Source organism: Ursus maritimus, unplaced genomic scaffold (genome assembly GCF_017311325.1).
Source record: "Ursus maritimus isolate PB19 unplaced genomic scaffold, ASM1731132v1 scaffold_12, whole genome shotgun sequence".
Taxonomy (NCBI): domain Eukaryota; kingdom Metazoa; phylum Chordata; class Mammalia; order Carnivora; family Ursidae; genus Ursus; species Ursus maritimus.
Window position 1 is genome coordinate 27366451 of NW_024423564.1, and position 20343 is coordinate 27386793.

At 35.3% G+C, this 20343-nt stretch overlaps 2 protein-coding genes across 3 annotated transcripts in view; one reads left to right on the forward strand and one right to left on the reverse strand.

Moving 5' to 3' along the window:
• CCDC18 (coiled-coil domain containing 18) overlaps window positions 1-177 on the reverse strand; it is a 110009-nt gene extending 109832 nt beyond the window's left edge. Inside the window, exon 1 of the mRNA XM_040627027.1 lies at window positions 39-177. The gene's annotated coding sequence lies outside the window, so the exon portion shown is untranslated. The remainder of the gene's footprint in view (window positions 1-38) is intronic.
• A 211-nt stretch (window positions 178-388) lies between these two features.
• TMED5 (transmembrane p24 trafficking protein 5) lies at window positions 389-15711 on the forward strand. Of its 2 annotated transcripts, XM_040627026.1 has the most exons (5): window positions 389-848; window positions 6071-6168; window positions 9870-10053; window positions 12095-12147; window positions 12731-12940. In XM_040627026.1, exons 1-5 carry the CDS (start codon window positions 660-662, stop codon window positions 12792-12794), a joined length of 588 nt encoding a protein of 195 aa, XP_040482960.1. In that variant the 5' UTR covers window positions 389-659; the 3' UTR covers window positions 12795-12940. The 2 variants fall into 2 exon arrangements, with proteins under 2 accessions (XP_040482960.1, XP_008695917.1); XM_008697695.2 differs by lacking the exon at window positions 12095-12147 and having other exon boundaries at window positions 409-848; window positions 12733-15711.
• Window positions 15712-20343: the final 4632 nt, after the last annotated feature.

A 20343-nucleotide genomic window follows, 5' to 3' on the forward strand; every position in this document is an offset into this window, starting at 1 on the left:
CACTCACCACCCAAGTCGTAGTTGGGAGACAGACCCACCTGACAACAGCGCACGACGCGCTCTCGTCCGCGTTCGGAAGCCTCAGCCTCGGACCCTCTCCCGAGTTCGGGGCGTGGAAGCATCAGACACTCCACGCGGGGAACGAGTGAACCCCAGCTGCACCGAATTCGAACCGCCGCGGGAGCCGTTGGGGACGCACCTCCCCGGCCGCAGCCCCGCCCCCCGCGCAGGCTCTGCGTGACGCGACGCAGAGGCGTGGGGCCTGTCGGGGATCTTGGTCTGCGAGCGCGTCCAAGCCGGCTCGCCCGGAACTACATTTCCCACAATTACCCCGAAGATGCCCATTGGTGTGGGGGAAGCCATGGGAACCTGCCTCCCGGGTGTGAGGCGAAGCGCGCTCACGCCGGGCCTGAGGAGGCCGAGACCGAGAAGGGTGCGGAAAAGGACTGCTGGCCCCGCCCCTCGATCCCTACCCTTTGGAGACCTGCGTTTCCCGCTCTGAGGGATCCTGTGCCGCCGCCGCGGCAGCCACCTGGGGTGTTTTTCAGGCTCCAGATTTCCCTGCCAACCACGAGGAGTCCAGGGAGGAAAAGCGGAGCCTAGGTGCCAATAACGCACACCTCTCGCGTCTCTTCCAGCCCCAGATCGCCCCGGCAGGGATGGGCGACAAGATCTGGCTGCCCTGCCTGGTGCTCCTCCTGGCCACTCTGTACCCAGTGCTGCTGCCGGGGGCGGCCGGCTTCACGCCCTCCTTAGACAGCGACTTCACGTTTACCCTTCCGGCCGGCCAGAAGGAGTGTTTCTACCAGCCCATGCCCCTGAAGGCCTCGCTGGAGATTGAGTACCAAGTAAGTGCAGAGGGTGAGCTAGCCTCCTTCCTTTATCCCAGCTACACCGCGTCTTCGCCTCTCACCCGCTTAGAAACTTCTCGTGGACTGCCGGGGTGGTGAAGGGACGAGGGCCGCCGGGGTAGCCGGCCCGCTCCGCGCAAGCGCGCGAGGCTCGGCTCTCCTGGGGACGGGGACCCAGAAGTTAGGCGGGACCTGGAATTGACTACCCGCCCTCTCCCCTTTTCTCCTGTCGGAAAGAGGCCAGCACTGGTGATCTAGGTGGTTTTCGCTTTTGTTTCATAATTCGCCCATCGCCTTACTAACCAGCACATGTTTGGATACTGGGAATTTCGCAATACAGGATTGATAACACGTTCTCCTTCATCATTGGAGGAGATGATGACACTTGTTTTGTTACCCCTACCACGCTCACCCAATTCCGGTATTATAAATCTTCACCGTCATTGCTTCAGTTCCTTAACTGAATCCTTTTTTTGAATTGTGATCTTGTGATTGTCACTAAATCCGATTTTGGAATATTTTGGAAGGAGCTCTTGATATATTTAATGGGTACATTTCCTTCTCATGTTTACTTTTAGTAATTGTATATTAAATCTTTATAACTTTTAGTTCATCATTGTAAGCATTTCTCCCATATCGTTGTTTTCTTTTTAGTATCTTCATAATATTATGTCGGAATTTGCCTTAATTTATGTAGTCATTGTGGAAGAGGGTAATTTCTTAGAAGAAATCTTGTTAGTTCCACACAGCTAATTTTGATGTTTCTGGGTCGCACTGAAAAAAAAATGCGTTGATGTGGTCCACCTTTTAATTTTTTCACAGATTACTTAATTTATAATGATAATTTTTTAAGTTGATGTAAAGAATTTTTTCAACAGTTACTGTCGAGTATGGAGCAAAATAAGTTATGTAGAATTTTCATCGGAAGGAACCTTAGAATTAAATTATTTATAGATGTTTAAGGAAAGCAATAGAGAGCACAGTTTCTGAAGTCACAGTGAGCAAAACTGAGGCTAGAACACATTTCTTGATCTCCAGTGTAGTTCAAAAGTTCATTTACTGTATGCGGGTAATTGGCAGGGGTGGAGGGGGAGGTGGGAGAAGTGTGGATGAGATGACCAACTATGACACGGACAAAAAAAGAGTCTGTTTTCAAGGATCTTATTATTTAAGGTATAATTTCAATAAAGTATCGTTAAGTGCTATTAGAGGACAGCCACTTCTCTGATGTTTCAGAAAAGGATTCCTGGAAAAAATAAATTTGAATCTAGAAAGATGCTTAAGTGAGACAAGAATGCAAGGAATGCAAGGAAGGAGGGACATTTCAGGAAAAGGAACAAAACACAAATAGTTATAAAAATGCATAATGTGTTTTGTTGGTGGGCAGTATGTAGACAGTACAAGTGCTGAGTTTTTATTAGACCTAAAGACTGTAAAGTCTAGGGTGGGAGTAGAAGTAAAATAGATTGGAGAGGTCAGGAGGCTGGATCATGGATCATGAATCTTAGCCTTGTGTACCGTGCTGAGTGGCTTTGCCCTTGTTCTGTACAAGGGCCATTGAAGATATAAGCAGCATGGTAACAGTCAGAAATGTTTTTAGACAGATCACTGGGTATGGTGTGGAAAATGGATTAAAGGAGGGCAAAATTAGAGGCAAGGAAACCCAACTGGAGGTTAGTAAAATAATCCATGTTAGAAAATTATTTGAAAATTCCTTAATATTTATCCAGGTATTGGTATTAGGGAGGAAATGTATATGAACTACTGACCTCTTATGATTATGATATAAAACCCATAGAGATAAAATGCTTGGGTTGAAATCCTAACTCTGTTACTTAACCCCTCAGTTGTAAAATAGAGATAATAGTAATTACCTCATAGAATTGATTTGAAAAAATGAGTGAATAAGTTTTCATAGACCATCCCTGACACTGGTAGATGGGCAGTGAATGTTGGTTTTCTACATTTACACTCCTAGAGTTATATAGCTGGCTTGGTTTAGCTTTCTGCTCTGCATCTGTAGTCACTCTTAAAGGGACTGCTCCTCCAAAGTATTCTCCCTAAACAACTTAATTGTTTTGATTGAAGAGAGAAGTAAAATGATTTAACGTCTGTAGTCCTAGACAATGTTGAGGGGTTTGTAGGGTAAGAGATAATCTTCAGCTTTTTGTTTGCATATTCCAACTCCATGATTAATTTTCCAATAACAGTAAGCTACTGCTTTTTGTCTTTATAAAATGTCAGGAAACAGACATTCCAGACATTGCCCTTGGGTCACTGTGACATAGTGAAAATTTTTAACCATTTCTTACTTTTCAGCTTTAGGAGGACACTTTTAGAATAATTGACCAACCCCACATTATATTAAGTTCTTGAAAATTTTAAATGTCAATACATATATCTTATGAATAAACTAGATCAGTTAACTTTTTAAAAATCATTGCTAAGTGCTTAATTTGTTGGAGCACTATGCTAAGTGCTACAGATTTAACGGCGAGTAAAAATATAGTCCATGTTCTCATACAATCCAGAATAGAAAAAGACAGTAATCAAACAAATGTAAAATAAATGTAAAATTGTAACTCTTAAAGTGCTATGAAGGTAGGTATATACAACTATGAGAAGGTTTAATAGGAGGACTTAATTTCATCTGGAAATTGAGAGAAGACATTCCAGAAGTAGAGTTCAGATCTGTAGAAAAATCAGTCTAATTAGGCATAAAGGCGTGATTAGAACAAGGCAATTGGTAAAAAAGAATAGCATGTTCCAAGGCATTGAGGAAGAAGACAGAAGAAAGCCTTTGAGGAACCAAAAGACTGTTACAACAACAAGTGCAGATGAGGGAGAGTGGCACTCATCATCTTCTAGTGAAATCATCAGGAAGTTTAGTTTCAGATTATGGTGTTTTTTTTAAATAAGTATTTTATGTTTTAAAGTTGTGTTATATATTTTTAAGTTATCTTCTGTGTTCTTAATTATCATTTTTAACAATTTCATTAAGCCTGACAGCCACTACCAAACTGAAATCTTTGTTTAGTTTTGTTAGATCTCTCATTTTCTGATTAAATGGGTAACTTTTTTTGGTTTTTTTAGAGGATAACTTTGAGTCAAATTCTTTTAAAATGGTTTAAGTCCTTGGACTAACTTTTTGCTTTCACTTTAGTAAATATAATTTTCTTTTACTTGAGATCATTGAAGACATGGCTGCATTGGTTTTTTTTGCATCTAGTATTATATGTAAGAATTCTGATGCCAATCCCAATTCTTATTTTGCAGTTCTTTTTTTTTTTTTTTAAGATTTTATTTATTTATTTGACAGAGATAGAGACAGCCAGCGAGAGAGGGAACACAAGCAGGGGGAGTGGGAGAGGAAGAAGCAGGCTCATAGCGGAGGAGCCTGATGTGGGGCTCGATCCCAGAACGCCGATCCCAGAACGCCGGGATCACGCCCTGAGCCGAAGGCAGACACTTAACCGCTGTGCCACCCAGGCGCCCCTTTATTTTGCAGTTCTTTACTACTTATCATTGGAAGTTTCTAGGTTGTTCTTTTTAAATCCTTTGGGAAAGTCAGTAGGATTTTTTTATCTTTCACATCTATTAGCCCCTTCCAGTCTAAAGATTTTTATCTTTTGAAGCAAGAATTTTTGTTCTCTTTGACGATTTCCTTCCTTCATTTCTCTTGGTTCTCTTCTTTGAAATCCTTGTTAGATTGATATTTGAAATCTTTAGCTCTGTCCTTCACAAAGGGTCTTACCATTTTTCTGATACTTTTCATCTGTACTTTTTCACCTTGTTCTGAGAATTCCTTGGTTCCTTCCTGATTTTTAGTCTCTATCCATATTCATTCTGCTGTCATTACATTTGTTAAGGCTTTATTTTGGCAACAACATTTTTGATCTTTTTTATTTTTCTATCAGCAACCTCATTTTTATGGATTACACATTCTGGAATTTCTCTAAGGATATATATTTATGAGGAAACATTTTGAAGTCGGCTTATGTTAACTATTTTTTCAGAATTTGGTCCTCTCAGTAAAACCGGTAACATGAAAAAGAGGGCATTGATTTCAACAAATGTGTTTCTCTAGTCTGTTTCAGTGAGAATTTTGAGATTGATAGCTGTTGGTACCTAGATATATCCTTTGCTCAGTGGACTATCTTCCAGAAATTCCTTACTCTTCGTGTCTGTTAACAGTCTTCCTAGATTTCCAGTGTTGTTATTTGTATCATTATATATTTTCTTCATTTTAATGGGATTTGAAAATGAAAGAGAATTATGTGTATTTAGCTAGCTATTTGAAACTACTTCTGTTGATCAGTAAGTAGAGCACAGGAATAGGTAATTTTTATATCATTCCATTAAAGCCACCAAGAAAAATAAAATGGAGTGTTAAATAAGAAAAAGAGTAGTTATCAGAGGAAAATTGCTGAGTTCAAATTTTGACCATGCCATTCATTGGCTGTTATCTACCTTGAGAAAACTATTTCTCTGTGCCTCATTTTTTTGTGTTTTTTTTTTTTTCTGTTTGTTCTGTTGATTGGTTCTTCTGTTTATTTTACTGAGAACAGTAGTAAGGCCTACCTCTTAGAATTGTTATGAGGAAATTAACCCAGATAAAGCACTTAAAACAATGTGTGGCATACATTGTTAATTGTTAGCTACTATCATCATTTGGGGATTGTAAAGGAACAGATTGTGTTCACTGGCCAGTAAGCCAATAGCCTACTTGGAATAATCAGTTCATATCAGGGAATAATAGGTGAATGCACCGAAGAAGTCAGTTGGAGTCAGATCATGGAAGTTTTGAATTCTGGGTTAAGAAATACCTAATTATTATTTTATTGAAGAGGAAACAAACTCAGAAAAGCTACATAGCATGCTCTAAATTGCCTAACTAAAAAGGTTTACCATTTGAACCCCCTTCTGTGTTTCTTTCCACTCTACAGGGCTTCTCAATCAAGGCACCATTTTAGGAAGATTATTTCAGTAATATTTATAAAGCCTAAAGTTAGGTGATGGCAACAAGAATTGGTAAGAAAGTTCCAAAATGAATGGAATTGAATTGGGTGATCTTTGTGCTCCTTTCTAGCCCTTACATGCATCTTGTTGACTTTCTTTACCTCTCTAGGTTTAGAAAGAAAATCTTTTCATCATATGATATACTTTTTATATTTTTTATTTTCAGAATTTGTAATGTGTTCTTTTGTGCTTTTCTACAGGTTTTAGATGGAGCAGGATTAGATATTGATTTCCATCTTGCCTCTCCAGAAGGAAGAACCTTAGTTTTTGAACAAAGAAAATCAGATGGAGTTCACACGTAAGTGATCTCTTAGTTGAGTTCCTTGGGCTGAGTAATACCAATGAGCTATCTGCAGGGCAAGAAAATTTAGCACATTTGATACAAACATCAGTATTAAATGATTCCATATGAACAGTTTAAACAGTCCTAGATAGTGGTCTCTCATAAACTAAAATATCTTCCATTAACTTTTTTCTTTTTTTAGGCGTTTTGTATTGATCCCAAATTTTTTCTTTGCTTTGGTTAAATAAGATGAATATGCCCTAGGTATTGCATTCAGTCTATTGTGGCATTTTAAATCTGTCTTTCTGACTAGCGCACAACCTTTCCATTTTAAGTTACTGTTCCAGGTATGTATTCTACAGTTGGAGCTGCTCGCTGTATCATCTCTGCCCCCTATTTCCTTTCTTAAAAAAACAGGTACAATACATCTTTGTGTGTATGTGTTGTGTGTGTATGCATGTAAAAGTTGGTTTTTTTAAACTCAGACCTCATTCTTTTTAGATAATTAGAAAATGGATAGTAAAAGATCTGACCAGAGGAAACTAGAAAGAAAATAACTTGTTACAAGTTTAGAGTTTGACAAAAGGCTATATATGCTCTCTTAATCTCACTTCTCTTTTTCATATCTCAGTGGTGTGTTTCCCTGTTCATGCTATCATTTTACTATAGCACTTTGTTTACTCATGTTATTGCATTAAAACTAAGCTGTGAGTGTACAGGAAGAAGAAAAGCAAATACGGTCTACTGTTTGCCATAAACTAGGCTTTGCATTTTATATGCTTCTAAATTAATCATTCCAACCCATTATGAGAGATTCTTTGATTCCCCAATTCCCATTTTACAGACAAGGAGGCTCAGAGAAGTTAAATAAGTCTGCAGGGATACACATTTATTAAGAGGAGGAGGCAGGATGGATCAGAGTTCTTGCTTTCTACCATACGATGCTTAGAACATCTCTGGCACATAGCACTATGTAAGTACTAGCTATTGTAGTTATTGGTCTTTGTTAACCAGCATACTTGGCATGTAACTGATAGTAAATACTAAACACATGTATGAATGAATGAGGGGGAAAATAGCTCAACTATAATACTCTTTTCAGAGTGCTTGATTTTATTTTTATTTTTATTTAATTTGTAAAGTTTTTAATTTTGAAAGTTTAAGTTTTTATTTAGAAAGTTTTAAAATTTCTTATTCTTTATTTTATTAAAGTGCTTTTTAAAATGGCATTTTATCTATGGAGAGCTCAGAAAAAATCATTTATATAAACTATTAATAAATAAAATAGAGAAACAGTAATTTAAAAAGTCAGTTTCGACTGATAAACTTGGAACTATGCTTTCTCTTTGATAGTTATATGAACAGAAACTAAAAATGCAGCTCATCTTTAAATTTCAGAATCTAGAAAATCTGTAGAATTTGTCATTTTTTTTCTCCAATTTTCTCCATTCCTTTAGAGATAAATTAAGATTAACTGTTAGGGAAAAAAGATATCTTATTGCTCTCTTGCATAGAATTACCTCTCATTAAACCAGTGGGAAAAAACAATGAGTTTATAAGAGTTGACATTTATGGAGTTCTTTTGATGTGCCAGGCTACTGTTCTAAGTGCTTTATATTTATTTTTTTTATTCTTCACCACAGTCCTATGAGGTACATAATATTATTTTATCAATAAAGAAACTGAGGCATAGAGCACTAAAGTTAGTGTACAGCAAAGCCAGGATTTAAAACCAGGCCATCCAACTCACTCTTAATCACTACACCAAATTTACAAATCTACTTTCTAAAAAGTCAGATTTAAATGAAATTGTATTTTTAGCTATATTAACTTTTTAAAGGCAGGTTATAAAATGTCTGTTATGGCACTGAAATAGTTTTTTGCTTAAATTCTTAAAACAAATACTGTCCTTTCAGAAGGCAGGGTTAGTAAAAATATCTCCAAACAGAACTATAAGCAGCTTAAGTAATACCTATTGGCTGGCACTTCCAGGAATTAGAAGTCTGTGTGTGTGTGTTTGTGTGTTTGTATTTTTCTAGACAACTGAATGAATATTACTGTAACTCACACCAGAATTTATCTGTTCTGGACTACTGTTGCTCTTTATTCTACTTGAAAGGAAAATTAACTCTGCAATTTTTATTTGGATAATATTTTGTATCATTTGTAGTATTAAAGTTCCTTTCTAATAAAAGCAGTGAACACTGATTTAGAAAGAGATTAGTATAGGAATGACTATAAAGTAGTAAAACATCCTTTTTTTTCCATACACATGCTGAAGCTCATCCGTATGAGTCAGTGCTTCTCAAACTTTTTTCATTTTTACTCCTGTCCCCATGCAACCTTTCTAGACTTTTCTGCCTTATCATCCCCCCATGAAATTTTAAAACCACGGTTTTTGTACTGTATGTATATCTGCACTTTACATATAAAAAGAGTACGTACAAAGCTTCCCCTTTTTATCCAGTGCAGTGTTAAGAATGGCTAAATAAAGTTGAGTTAAATAAAATTAAGACTAAACAAAATTGAGTTAAATTTAAAAGTGATTAACATTGAACTTAACTTTACATAATAGTCATAACATTTTTTTCCTTTTAAAATTGTTCCCCACTGTATTCACCAGTATATTCTTCAAGCTTCTTCCAAAGGTTAAATACATCCTCAAGAAAAAGGTTTGTCATGACTGAGGAGATTGCAAGGAATGCAGACAGGCTCTGAGCAGTATTATAGAAAAGAAAGATCAATTAACATGAGAGTCAGAAAACCAAGCTTCGTCTGTGCCTATGACAGCTGTGTGATCATAGGCAAGTATTTTAATTTATGTGAACCTTATTTTACTTACCTTGAAAAGGTCAGTTATGCCTACTTCCAAATATGGTAAGAATTAAAAGAACTAAAATATGTGAAAGTAGTGTGTAAATTATAAAGGGGTATATAAGTATTGGCTATTTTTTATTTATAGTATATATGTTAAGATCCAATCAGATTGCTGAGTACTTCTTTCTTATGCTTAAACTAAAAAAGTTGGAAATAGGGGTGGAAAAGAAGTGGAGATTGACTTAAAAGTATCACATGTTGTAGGCCAGTTATCTTGAATGTGAAGCTAATGAGACCAAGTTGTAAGTTTAACTTAGATGTGATTGGTATTTATTCAGTAAAGCTAATGCCACTGACAGTAAAGCTCTGTTTGTTGGCCACTGATCCCCAACCTTTGTAAACCTATGTTATAAAGATGTTCTTAATCTGTAGGAGGCCTGGAAGAAAGCATTTAGAACAATCCATCACTGCTTTTGAAAACAAAAGTCACTTTAGAAAGTAATCTCAATTAAAGGGGAGGTCTGTGGTTACATTTGCATATGAATTGAACTCATGATAAATTACTCTTAATAAATATTAAAGATCATTGTGAGGTATCACATATCTATGTTTTTAATCCTATCCTTTTCCAAAAATTAGGTCAGGATCTTTTACCATGATTTCCTGAGTAAATGCCAAGCACATCTAAGTTGCAACTACATATATATATATTTACATATATATTTCCAGGTTGCCTCTTTCCCAAGAAATTATAAATTATCTTTCAATACCAAGGAAGTCTTTTTATCAGTAAACTGTCCAATTACTATAAACCGTGTTATTTCTTATCTATAGTAGTTTTTCCTTTGATCCCAGATTGGAGTACAGATAACTGAAGACATGTACTTTTTTTAATACAGGGTAGAGACTGAAGATGGTGACTACATGTTCTGCTTTGATAATACATTCAGCACCATTTCTGAGAAGGTGATTTTCTTTGAATTAATCCTGGATAATATGGGAGAACAGGAGCAAGAACAGGAGGACTGGAAGAAATATATTACTGGCACAGACATGTTGGATATGAAACTGGAAGACATCCTGGTCAGTATGGTCTTTTCATAAATAAAAATTACCCAGAGGTCTGACTGTGTGATAGGCACTGAAATAAGCATTTTCTCTGCATTATTTCATATAATCTTTACTTAACTCTATGAGGATTATTTATCTCCATCTTTCCAATAAGGAAATTGTGGTTTAGGGGAGATTAAGTAATGTTTGTCACATAACCAGAGAGGGGGTAACTAAAATTTGAACACAGACTCCCTTAGAATGGTCACAGACAGAAAAATGTAATGATCTATAGCATACTTACACATAGGAAAAAAGTGAGCAATTTGTAAATACTTGAGATGTTATAGGCATTTTTCCCATAGTTTTTATAACATGCAATTTGATATTACTTGATTAATTTGGGAACACTGTATTACTCAGACCAGACCTAGCAGTTATCAGAAACTAGGACTACATTCAGGAGTAAAAACTTTAAGAATATGGCTTCTCTGTTTGAATTGCTTTATCATTTACATGCATAATGAAATGTGCATGTGTAAGAATCTATTTGTTAATAATAGTACTGGGATAGGGGGTAAAGGTCATTACCCTTCAGCCACAGGTAGATGTAATCAAATGATAGAATTTACTGAGTGGTATTTGTAAATAGCGTATATAGCTGTATTGCAGAAATTCCTGCAGTAGAAATAACATGGTCATTGCAAATTAAAACTGTGTAATCTCTAATAGTATTATAGCCTGAACTTTTTTGATCGCTTGAGTTTTTTTAGGAAAGCAGCTGTCAAATAGCAGAAGAGACATACTGTATGTAGATGAGTTAGCTTAAGAAGTCACAAAATTAGACGATCATGTATGTGTGATTGCTTAGTGACTGAGCCCTCAGAGCCTTGGTTTCCTTACCTGCAAAATGGGAATAATACCTCTAGAGTTGTTGTGGGGATGAAATAAGAAATGTCATGTATCTAAGTGCTTTAAACAGTGTATGGCATAATAAATGTTAGTTTTCTTACCTTTTTCATTGGTGTTACTATGAATGCAAACTGAAAGGATTAAGTTTGATTGGTATGAATTTTTACCATGACAGTTTTTTATCTTACCATAATTTCCCATGTATATATCTTTTAAATTTCAATCATATCAACTTATTCTTCCATTTTAAATTTATTTTGCCAACAAGACTAAAACACTAGTACTTACAAATCTTATTAGTGTACTTCACTGCATTCTCAAAAGAGATTGAATTCATTCACATGGTTAAACAAAATGACCAAGTTCAGATTTAAATATAAATAAGCCCTTTTTAAAGAAAAATAAAATGTCTCTCGGGAGTTTTATTTCTCCAAAATTTTGGGGAATAGACTTTGATAAATAATTTTGTATTTGGCTGTCATTGCTGTAATACTGGAAAGAACTATGCATGATCTTTTTATCTGGGGATCTGAATTCCTTATTTTTCTAGAAAATATTTGCATTCCTAGATCACTGTTGCTTTACCAATATGCCCAGATGGTAAATATTATACTTTGTAGTTTTGTAGGTTTAGCAGAATAGTCTGAAATTTTGAGTATAGTTTTTGCTTAAATAAGGATTTTAAGCAAGATGACTATCCAGGAAAATCTGTTTCTAGTATTTTCTTATTTTTGCCATATGTACTATTGATCCCTGAACAATGTGCAGTTGAACTATGCAGGTCTACTTATACAGATTTTCAGTAAGTGCAGTAGAGTAGTATAAATGTATTTTCTCTTCCTTATAATTTTCTTAGTAACATTTTCAAATCGCTAGCTTACTTTATTGTAGGAATACAGTATATGATATATATATATACAATATATAATATATATAACAAAATGTGTCTTGATTGTTTATATAAGGCTTCTGGTCAACAGTACACTATTAGTAAAGTTTTTCGGAATCAAAGGTTTTACGTGGATTTTTAACTGTGCAGGGCATTGGCACCTCCAATCCTCATGTTGTTCAAGGGTCAACTGTATTTTGACATCATTTTAAATCTCAACTTAATTTTAACGTATATTCATATAGCCCTTTTTCAAATCACTTCTCTCACCAGGACCCTACTATAAAAATAGGTTTTTTGGAAGATGTACAACTTAGAGTGCATCTTGATAAGCTTGTTTTACAAATGTGATCTTGGAACATTTTTGTATTAAAAATAGATTATACTTTTGGATGTATAATATGCATATCAAAAATTGGAATATTTTCTGATGTCACTATTATTTTCTGAGATGAAAATGCTAGACACTAAATTGGACAAAACTAACATTCAAAGAAAATACTATAAACACACAGTGCATTATATAAATACCTAAAAGTTATCAGGTTTTTTTTTTTTATCAGTTAGGTTTTTTGAAACTTGTCTTTTTCTTATGGTTGTGAAAGCTAAGAAATAGATAGTGTATATAAAATTCCTGGCATTATGCCACTGAAATAGATTTTCACATTTTCAGTTTACATTAGCTTTGCTCCTCTGTAAAGTATTTGTAAACAATAATTTAAATATATCAGGAGAACTATTACATAAACTTACAAAAGATCTTTAGGTAATCCAAGTAGTACCTGTCCCTTAATTAAAATTGTGTTTGGATATAAAACTAATGAGTGTCAGGGTACTGTGAATCACATGTTTAAATGAACTTAAAATTACTGAGCATTCTTTTATAGTAAAATTATTTTATTTATCTCCAGGAATCCATCAACAGTATCAAGGCCAGACTAAGCAAAAGTGGTCATATCCAGACTCTGCTTAGAGCATTTGAAGCTCGTGATCGAAACATACAAGAAAGCAACTTTGATAGAGTCAATTTCTGGTCCATGGTTAACTTAGTGGTAATGGTGGTAGTGTCAGCCATTCAAGTTTATATGCTAAAGAGTCTATTTGAAGATAAGAGGAAAAGTAGAACTTAAAACTTTAAACTAGAATACTTAACGTTAAAAAAAAAGACAGAAAAATGCAATACGCTGTTATAATCAAGACCATTAGTAGTCTTTTCGAAAAACGTTTTCAAGCATTACAAGTGTGAAACAAGTATAATTTTAAGGTGAAAGGAATCTTCACTTTTCTCTGTGCAAGTAATCTTATTGTTTCAGTTGTACTTAAGTGTATAACAAATATTTCACAGAGTATAGGTATAATTGAATGAAGCCATATATCAGCATTTTCCTAAGTTTGAAAAAATTTTGCAAATGTCATAGGTGATTTAAATAAATGAACTTTGGGCCTAAATGCAACACCAAACATTGTTTTTAAAACATTGTCTTACCTAGAAGTTTCTTTGTAAATGTGGCAACTACAAATTAGAAGTTTTCGGTATATTGAAATTTCTTTGTAAATGTGGCAATTATAAATTAATTGTATAATTTTAGTATATTAAGTTATAAATCATCTGAGGATTACCTAATCATGATTGGATATATATTTAGAAGACAAAAATTCAACTTTTCTTTTTACATGTGGATCTCTCCCATAATGTAAATAGAAGCATAGCTGTGAAAAACAGATTTGTGAGATTTTTATAACTAAACATATTTCAATTTAAAGTATTAGCAAAAAGTATTATATACTTAGCTTATATTCCCCAAAGGCCAACATTTTGATGATTCTTAAAAATGCTCAGTCATTATTAAAATTGGAACAAATTTTCTCTTTGATATGAAGTAGCTAAAGGCTGCTCGGTCTCCATAAGGACACATTTTGTCTAGTCCTTAACTAAGATCTAGAATTTTGAAATTAAATGTGAGGGGGAAATAATTTTATTTTTATATTACCTTTCACCAGTGATATGTTAGTTTTAACATAATTACTGACTTGGATAATACATTATTACCAGCAGTAAAGGAGATACTGCTTAAAAATCTGGGCCTTACATAAATAAGTATCTCCTTTTCTAAGTTCTCAAATCAACAACAATCAATAAAGAAGAATTTAGGTAAGCTTGAGAACATCTGATCAAAATTAAGTTCACTTAAATAAACTCTTAAGTATCTGGAATCTGATTGGTTCATCATAATGACCTAATCCTAATATCAATCATGAGACAAAATTCCAGATAACTGAAGAAACTATACTTGGCTAGGGTTTTATTTTTTACAGTTGCTTTATTCTGTTTTGAATTGTCTTTTATAAGTATTCAGGTACATTTTATGAAACAAACTCTACTGTAAGGTTTAGCACTGGGTACATACAACTGTTATTACAGCTTTCATTAAATGACCTTTCTGATCACTTTATTTATTGACATTCAAGTAAGGATTTGAAAGACCACAGAATCCCACATTTAAAGTCAATATGTGAATAACTCTATGTAAAGTCTCTGCCATCCTTGCTTATTGCAATCTGTGGAGTATTACTCAAATACTAGTAATTTAGCTACATCATGAATTAAATAGAATTTTTAGGTTATATCCATCTGTAATATTAAGACAAATTATGAGATAGAAACAATCAACTTAAAAAGTACATAAGTACTGCTGGAATTCTGAATAAGCAATGATATTGAGAGAATGGTTCATTTATTAGTTTACAGTCATAGTGGTACAAAAAGAAATTTATTTCCCTTCTCCTTATGCCCTTGGGGGAGAACAAAGGTTAGCTATCCCTACTATGAAGCTTTTTGAAAATGAGGTAAATGCCATATATAATTGATTACCTTAACTGGCCAAGAAAATGTTTAAGTGTCCAGGATTTGTGCCTATAATACGTGCAAAACAGGGGCCAACAATCACCTAATGAAGAGACCTCTCTTTCCCCCCTTTTGTTAAACTCATAATGAGAAGCAACTTTACCATACTATAACTAATAAAACAGTACAGATATAAACTACTGCATCTTTTCTATAAAACTGTGATTAAGAATTCTACCTCTGGCTGGTTCCTGTACTATACTGATTCCTTACCTAACAATGAATTTGTTACATTATCTATAGATGATTTGTGCCACTGATTTTAAACCTATGATTCAGTAACGTCTTATAATGGCCTTATCTGGAAACAAAGAGTTTAGGAATATTGAGGACAATTTTATTTTTATAGGCACAAAATGAAGAGTGGGATTAAGAAGAATGTTACTTGTATTAACCAAAAAAAGTATGATTAGTGAGCAAAGAACTAAATTCTTTAATATTTCTAAAAGCATGTAGTTTATCTGCCTTATGGTTTTTTTTTAAATGTCAGTATTCAATTTTGAAATTAAAATTATGGGCTAAAATTAAGCAACTTACCACTTAATGATGAATTTTGTCTTCAGTTTTTAGTTATATAAACTCTTAAAATACAATACTTAAGGCCTGAGTTTTACTCTTACTTGCATTTGGGTCATTAATGATGTGCTCTTCTTTTATGTGAATGTCAAGATATAGAAGGTAATTAAGTGGTTGAAATAGCATGGAAATACAAATTGAAATGTAATTTTATGTTAAGTATGTTTATCCTTCTTAAGCATTGTTCTTTTGTCTTAAAATTAACAAAAATTTGAGTACCTATAATTGTAAGCCTCCCCAAATAGTTCTTTATTTTAAATTAAAAAAAAAAAAGATTCAGCATGTAAAAACTTTTCATCTTAATACACAATCAGCGTTGCTTAAATTGCTTTATAGTTGTGAATAGCCATATTAAATGAGCAATGAATACTGTTCTGAATATACATAATAAAAATTATAAAACATTTTATCCACCAGTTATTGTAAATGCCGCCTTATCCTTAAAACCTTCATTGATCTCAGCCATGTGTGCTCTCCCTTCCATTTGAAAACCCATAGTTCTCTGCACTTCTTATTGTGTATCATTCTGCGTTACACTGGAGTTCTGTTTACATGTGTCTTATTCATCCGTTGCCCAAACATGCATTGTAACTATAAGGTGCTCAGAATATAGAGGCAGAAAAAAAAAGGCAACGATTACCTCCAAAAGTTTGGAATGCTAAATAAGCCCCCAAAGAGCTTGTTCTACTCCTCTAACCCCACCCCATAAATTGTTTAGGTCTGTAATATGGCTCTAGAATCTTAATTTTTAACCAACACAACTTGGGATTCTGGTGTCCATTATCTTTGGACCATTTGCTAACTGGGTGATACTGGGAAATCAAAATTCCTTTGAACCTATTTCTTTGTCTGTAGGAACATTTTAGGTGGCATCTTAAAACTTGGTTAAAATCACACATAAGAGAGTCCAGTGCTTGGTGGTGGTTGGTTACTGGTCATTTCCTTCATACCATCTAGACAAGACACTCTTCCTGTACAAGCTGACAGAATTCCTTAAGCACCTTTCTGCTTCTGCACTCCCATCACTTTCAGGTGCCTGAGTTTCTGGAAGGTCTGTGTCATTTAAAACTAGAGTTACACTACACTTATGTCTGTCTGGGAAAAGGGCACAGAATAAAGAATCCAGACCTAAGATGATGTTACGTGAAAGAGGGCACATTGAGGTGGTACTCTGGATCCCTGTATCTGAAAGAAAAAGGCAAGAAAATGCCACGCAGGGAAAAATTTGGAGGTCTTCAATGACCATGAGTCAACAGCAAAATGAACAAAGAATCAGTTACCATCACTGAAATGAACTCCCTTCTATATAGATTACTCCCCAGTCCTGGAAGTTTTCAAGTGCAGTAATGATCAGATGTCAAAGGGTTTATTTCTACATCGGATATCAAGTGGGAGGGACTAATAAACCTAACCTTTCTACCCTTACTTCAATTCTAAAAGGACCAGTAATGCTATTTGTAGGAGAAAGCTGAAAGAAAAGGCCACAGCTTAAAATTAAAGATACATTTAAGAGTTCCATTTTGCTGGATTCTTGCTTGATATTCAAAACCAAATTGGAAACAAAAAACCACAATACCATTGACAGTTACTCCAACAAAAATGATATACTTAGGAATAAATCTAACAAAACATATATAAGATTTGTATGCTGAAAATTATCAAAAGTTGGTAAAAGATTAAAGACCCAAAATAAGTGGAGAAATGTACTATGCACCATGGATTGGAAGGTCAATTCTTCCTAAATCTATAAATTAAACATAATTCCTGTCAAAATCCAGCAAGATTTTTTTAAAGATGTATTTATTTTAAAGACAGAGTGTAGAAGGAGAGGGAAGAATCCCAAGCAGACTTCCCGCTGAGCACAAAGGCTGCTGGAGGGCTTGATCTCACGACCCTGAGATCATGACCTGAGTTAAAATCAAGAGTGGGATGCTTAACCGACTGAGCTACCCAGGCACCCCCAGCAAGATTCTCTTGTAGACAGAGACAAGCTTACGCTAAAATGTATATGGAAATGCAAAAGACTAAGAACAGAACAAAAGGACTAAGACAATTTTTAAGAAGAATAAAGTCTACAATGATCAACACTGTGTGATACTGGTGGAGGGATACCACATAGAATGGGACAGGGATTCCAGAAATACACCAAAAAACTCCAACTGATTTTTGGCAAAGGTGCAAAAGCAATACAGAAAAGACAGCTTTTTAGGGGCACCTCGGTGGCTCAGTCAGTTGAGCATCTGCCTTTAGCTCAGGTCATGATCTCCAGGGTCCTGGAATCGAGCCCCACATCGGGCTCCCTGCTCAGTGGGGAGTCTGCTTCTCTCTCTCTCTCTCCCTCTGCCCCTCCCCACTGCTCGTTCTGTCTCTCTCAAATAAATAGAATCTTAAAAAAAAAAAAAGGCAGCCTTTTAAATTGTGCTATAGCAGTTGGCTTAAACAGGTAAAAACATGAACTTAAATGTAAGAAAATAGCAAAGCTTTTTTAATTTTTTTCAAAAGATTTTATTTTTTTGTCAGAGAGAGAACAAAAGCAGGGGGAGAGGCAAGCAGAGGGGGAAGCAGGCTCCCCACTGAACAGGGAGCCTGATGTGGGACTCGATCCCAGGACCCTGGGATCATGACCTGAGCCAAAGGCAGCCGCTTAAACACTGAGCCACCTAGGCATCCCAGAAAACTGCAAAGCTTTTCAAAAAAAATTTAAAAATGTTCAGGACCTAGAAGGGCTAGGGCTAGACAAAATTTTCACACTTGACAGTAAATGCATGATGCATAAAAAGAAAAACTGATAAACCAGAACTCATCAGAAGTAAAAACTTTTGCACCACCAAAGACCCTGTTATGGGGTTGAAAAAGCAAGCAATAAAGGAGAAAATATATGCAAACTATCCATCTGAAAAAAGGGCTAGAATATACAGTTGACCATATACAGTTCAAACTCATGTTGTTCAAGGGTCAACTGCATAAAGAATTCTCAAAGCTCAAAGTAAAAAGACAAATCAGTTATAAAATGGGCAAAAAAAATGAAGAAATATGTGGAGCACATGAAAAGATGTTCAACATCATTAGTTACTAGGGAAATTCAAGTTAAAGGCATAATGATGGGTGCCTGGGTGGCTCAGTCGGTTAAGCGTCTGCCTTCAGCTCAGGGCATGATCCTGGGGACCTGGGATGGAGTTCCCCATTGGGCTCCCTGCTCAGCAGGGAGTCTGCTTTTGCCTCTGCCCTTCACCCTGCTTGTGCGGATGCTCGCACACTCTCAAATAAAATCTTTAAAAAAATAAAAATAAAACCACAATGAAGTATCACTACCCAAATGATTAAAAGTTACCAACAGCTGAAACTAAGGTAACATTTTTGTATCAACTAAAATTTCTAAAAAGTTACCTAATGCTGGCAAGGATGCAAGAAAAATTAGATCACTTATACATTGTGGGTAGGATATAAAATGGTAGTCACTGGAAAATATTTTAGCAGTTTCTTATAAAATTAAACATGCATTTACCATGCAACCCAGCATTTATATTCTTGGGACACTTATCCCTGAGAAATAAGTGTGCACGTAAAAAGCTATACATGTAGCAGCTTCATATCTAACAGCCTCAGACTAGAAATAACCCACATGCCCTTCAAAGAGCGAATGGTAAGGGGGTGCTTGGGTGGCTTAGTCGAACATCCGACTCTTGATTTCGGCTCAGATCATGATCTCAAGGGCGTGAGATGGAGCCTCACGTCAGGCTCATAAACACTGGGCGTGGAGCCTGCTTAAGATTTTCTTTGCCCTGCCCCCCTAAAAAAACCCAAAAAGTGAATGGTTAAACTTTCATACATCCATACCACATAATACTATGCAGCAACAAAAAGGAATTATGGATACATGTAATAATCTGGATGGACCTCAAGGATTTTTGTGGGGGAGGGATTTTAAAAAGGTTACATACTATATGATTCTTTTTATGTAATATTCTTAAAATAACAAAATTAGATGGAAAACAGATTAGTGATTGCCAGGTGTTAGGAATGGAAGGAAGAAAGGGAAAGTGGCTGTGGCAGCCTTCTGATGAAACAATTATGTATCTTGTGTTAGTTGCACAAATCTATGTATAAAATTACACGTAACTAAACACACAAATGAATGCTTGTAAAATTGGAGAAATCTGAATAAACTCTGGATTGTACCAACATCAATTTTCTTGATTTGACATTGTACTATATGCAAAATGTTACCATTGAAGGAAACAGAGGAGTAACAGGGACTCACTGCATGTCTGTGTTTGTGTGTGTTTTGCAACCTGTGAATATGTATTCCAAAATTAAAATTTGAAACAAAATGGCAACAGATGGATATTATACCTGAAACAGACATTATTAGTGTGTTGGTATATATATGTACATATTTCTGAATGAAGCCAGGAACGAGTGATATAATTTAACTCCTTTCAAATAAAATAAAAATATTCTAAGTTAGAAACAGATTGACATTTCAGGTGTTACTTCAATCCTTCAGAATTATTAGTAGAAAGGGGAAACACTATATACTTCAGGGAGCTTAAGGAATTGAACTTGATTGTTTTTACATGAAATATGAAAGAAAAGTCAACCTTTTTCTTCTGGAATTCTAAAATAGTGTCCAGAGGTTATACTACAATGAAGTATCAGAATACCGCCAGGGGAAAACCGCATCTACTTCCCAATGTTGCAGAATCAGCATTCAGGGAATCTCAACAGAGAAGCTAGTCTTTACTTTTTCAAATGCTGACTTTTCAGTGGGCAATCCAGACATACAGGTATATAATGAAAATCTTGAACAGAGAATGACTGATTCCTTCACCCATAAAAGTAACAAAGTCTTTTTGCCATACAGGATCTTAGAATTAAGGCATATATAGCAGATACAACTGAGAAGCAACTTACTGAATATAAGCTACTGTAAATTCTTAAATGCCAAAGGGACATAAATTTAAAAACGTGTTAGCAATTGCTACTCCACTATCCCTTAGAGATACAGCAAAGGAGAAAAGGATGAACAAAGACTAGTCTG

Excerpts from the sequence above, each read along its gene's own strand:
- TMED5 (XM_008697695.2), top strand. The coding sequence starts at position 660 with ATGGGCGACAAGATCTGGCTGCCCTGCCTGGTGCTCCTCCTGGCCACT. Across the intron at positions 849-6,070 it reads CGCTGGAGATTGAGTACCAA|GTTTTAGATGGAGCAGGATT; the intron begins GTAAGTGCAGAG and ends GCTTTTCTACAG. Across the intron at positions 6,169-9,869 it reads AAATCAGATGGAGTTCACAC|GGTAGAGACTGAAGATGGTG; the intron begins GTAAGTGATCTC and ends TTTTTAATACAG.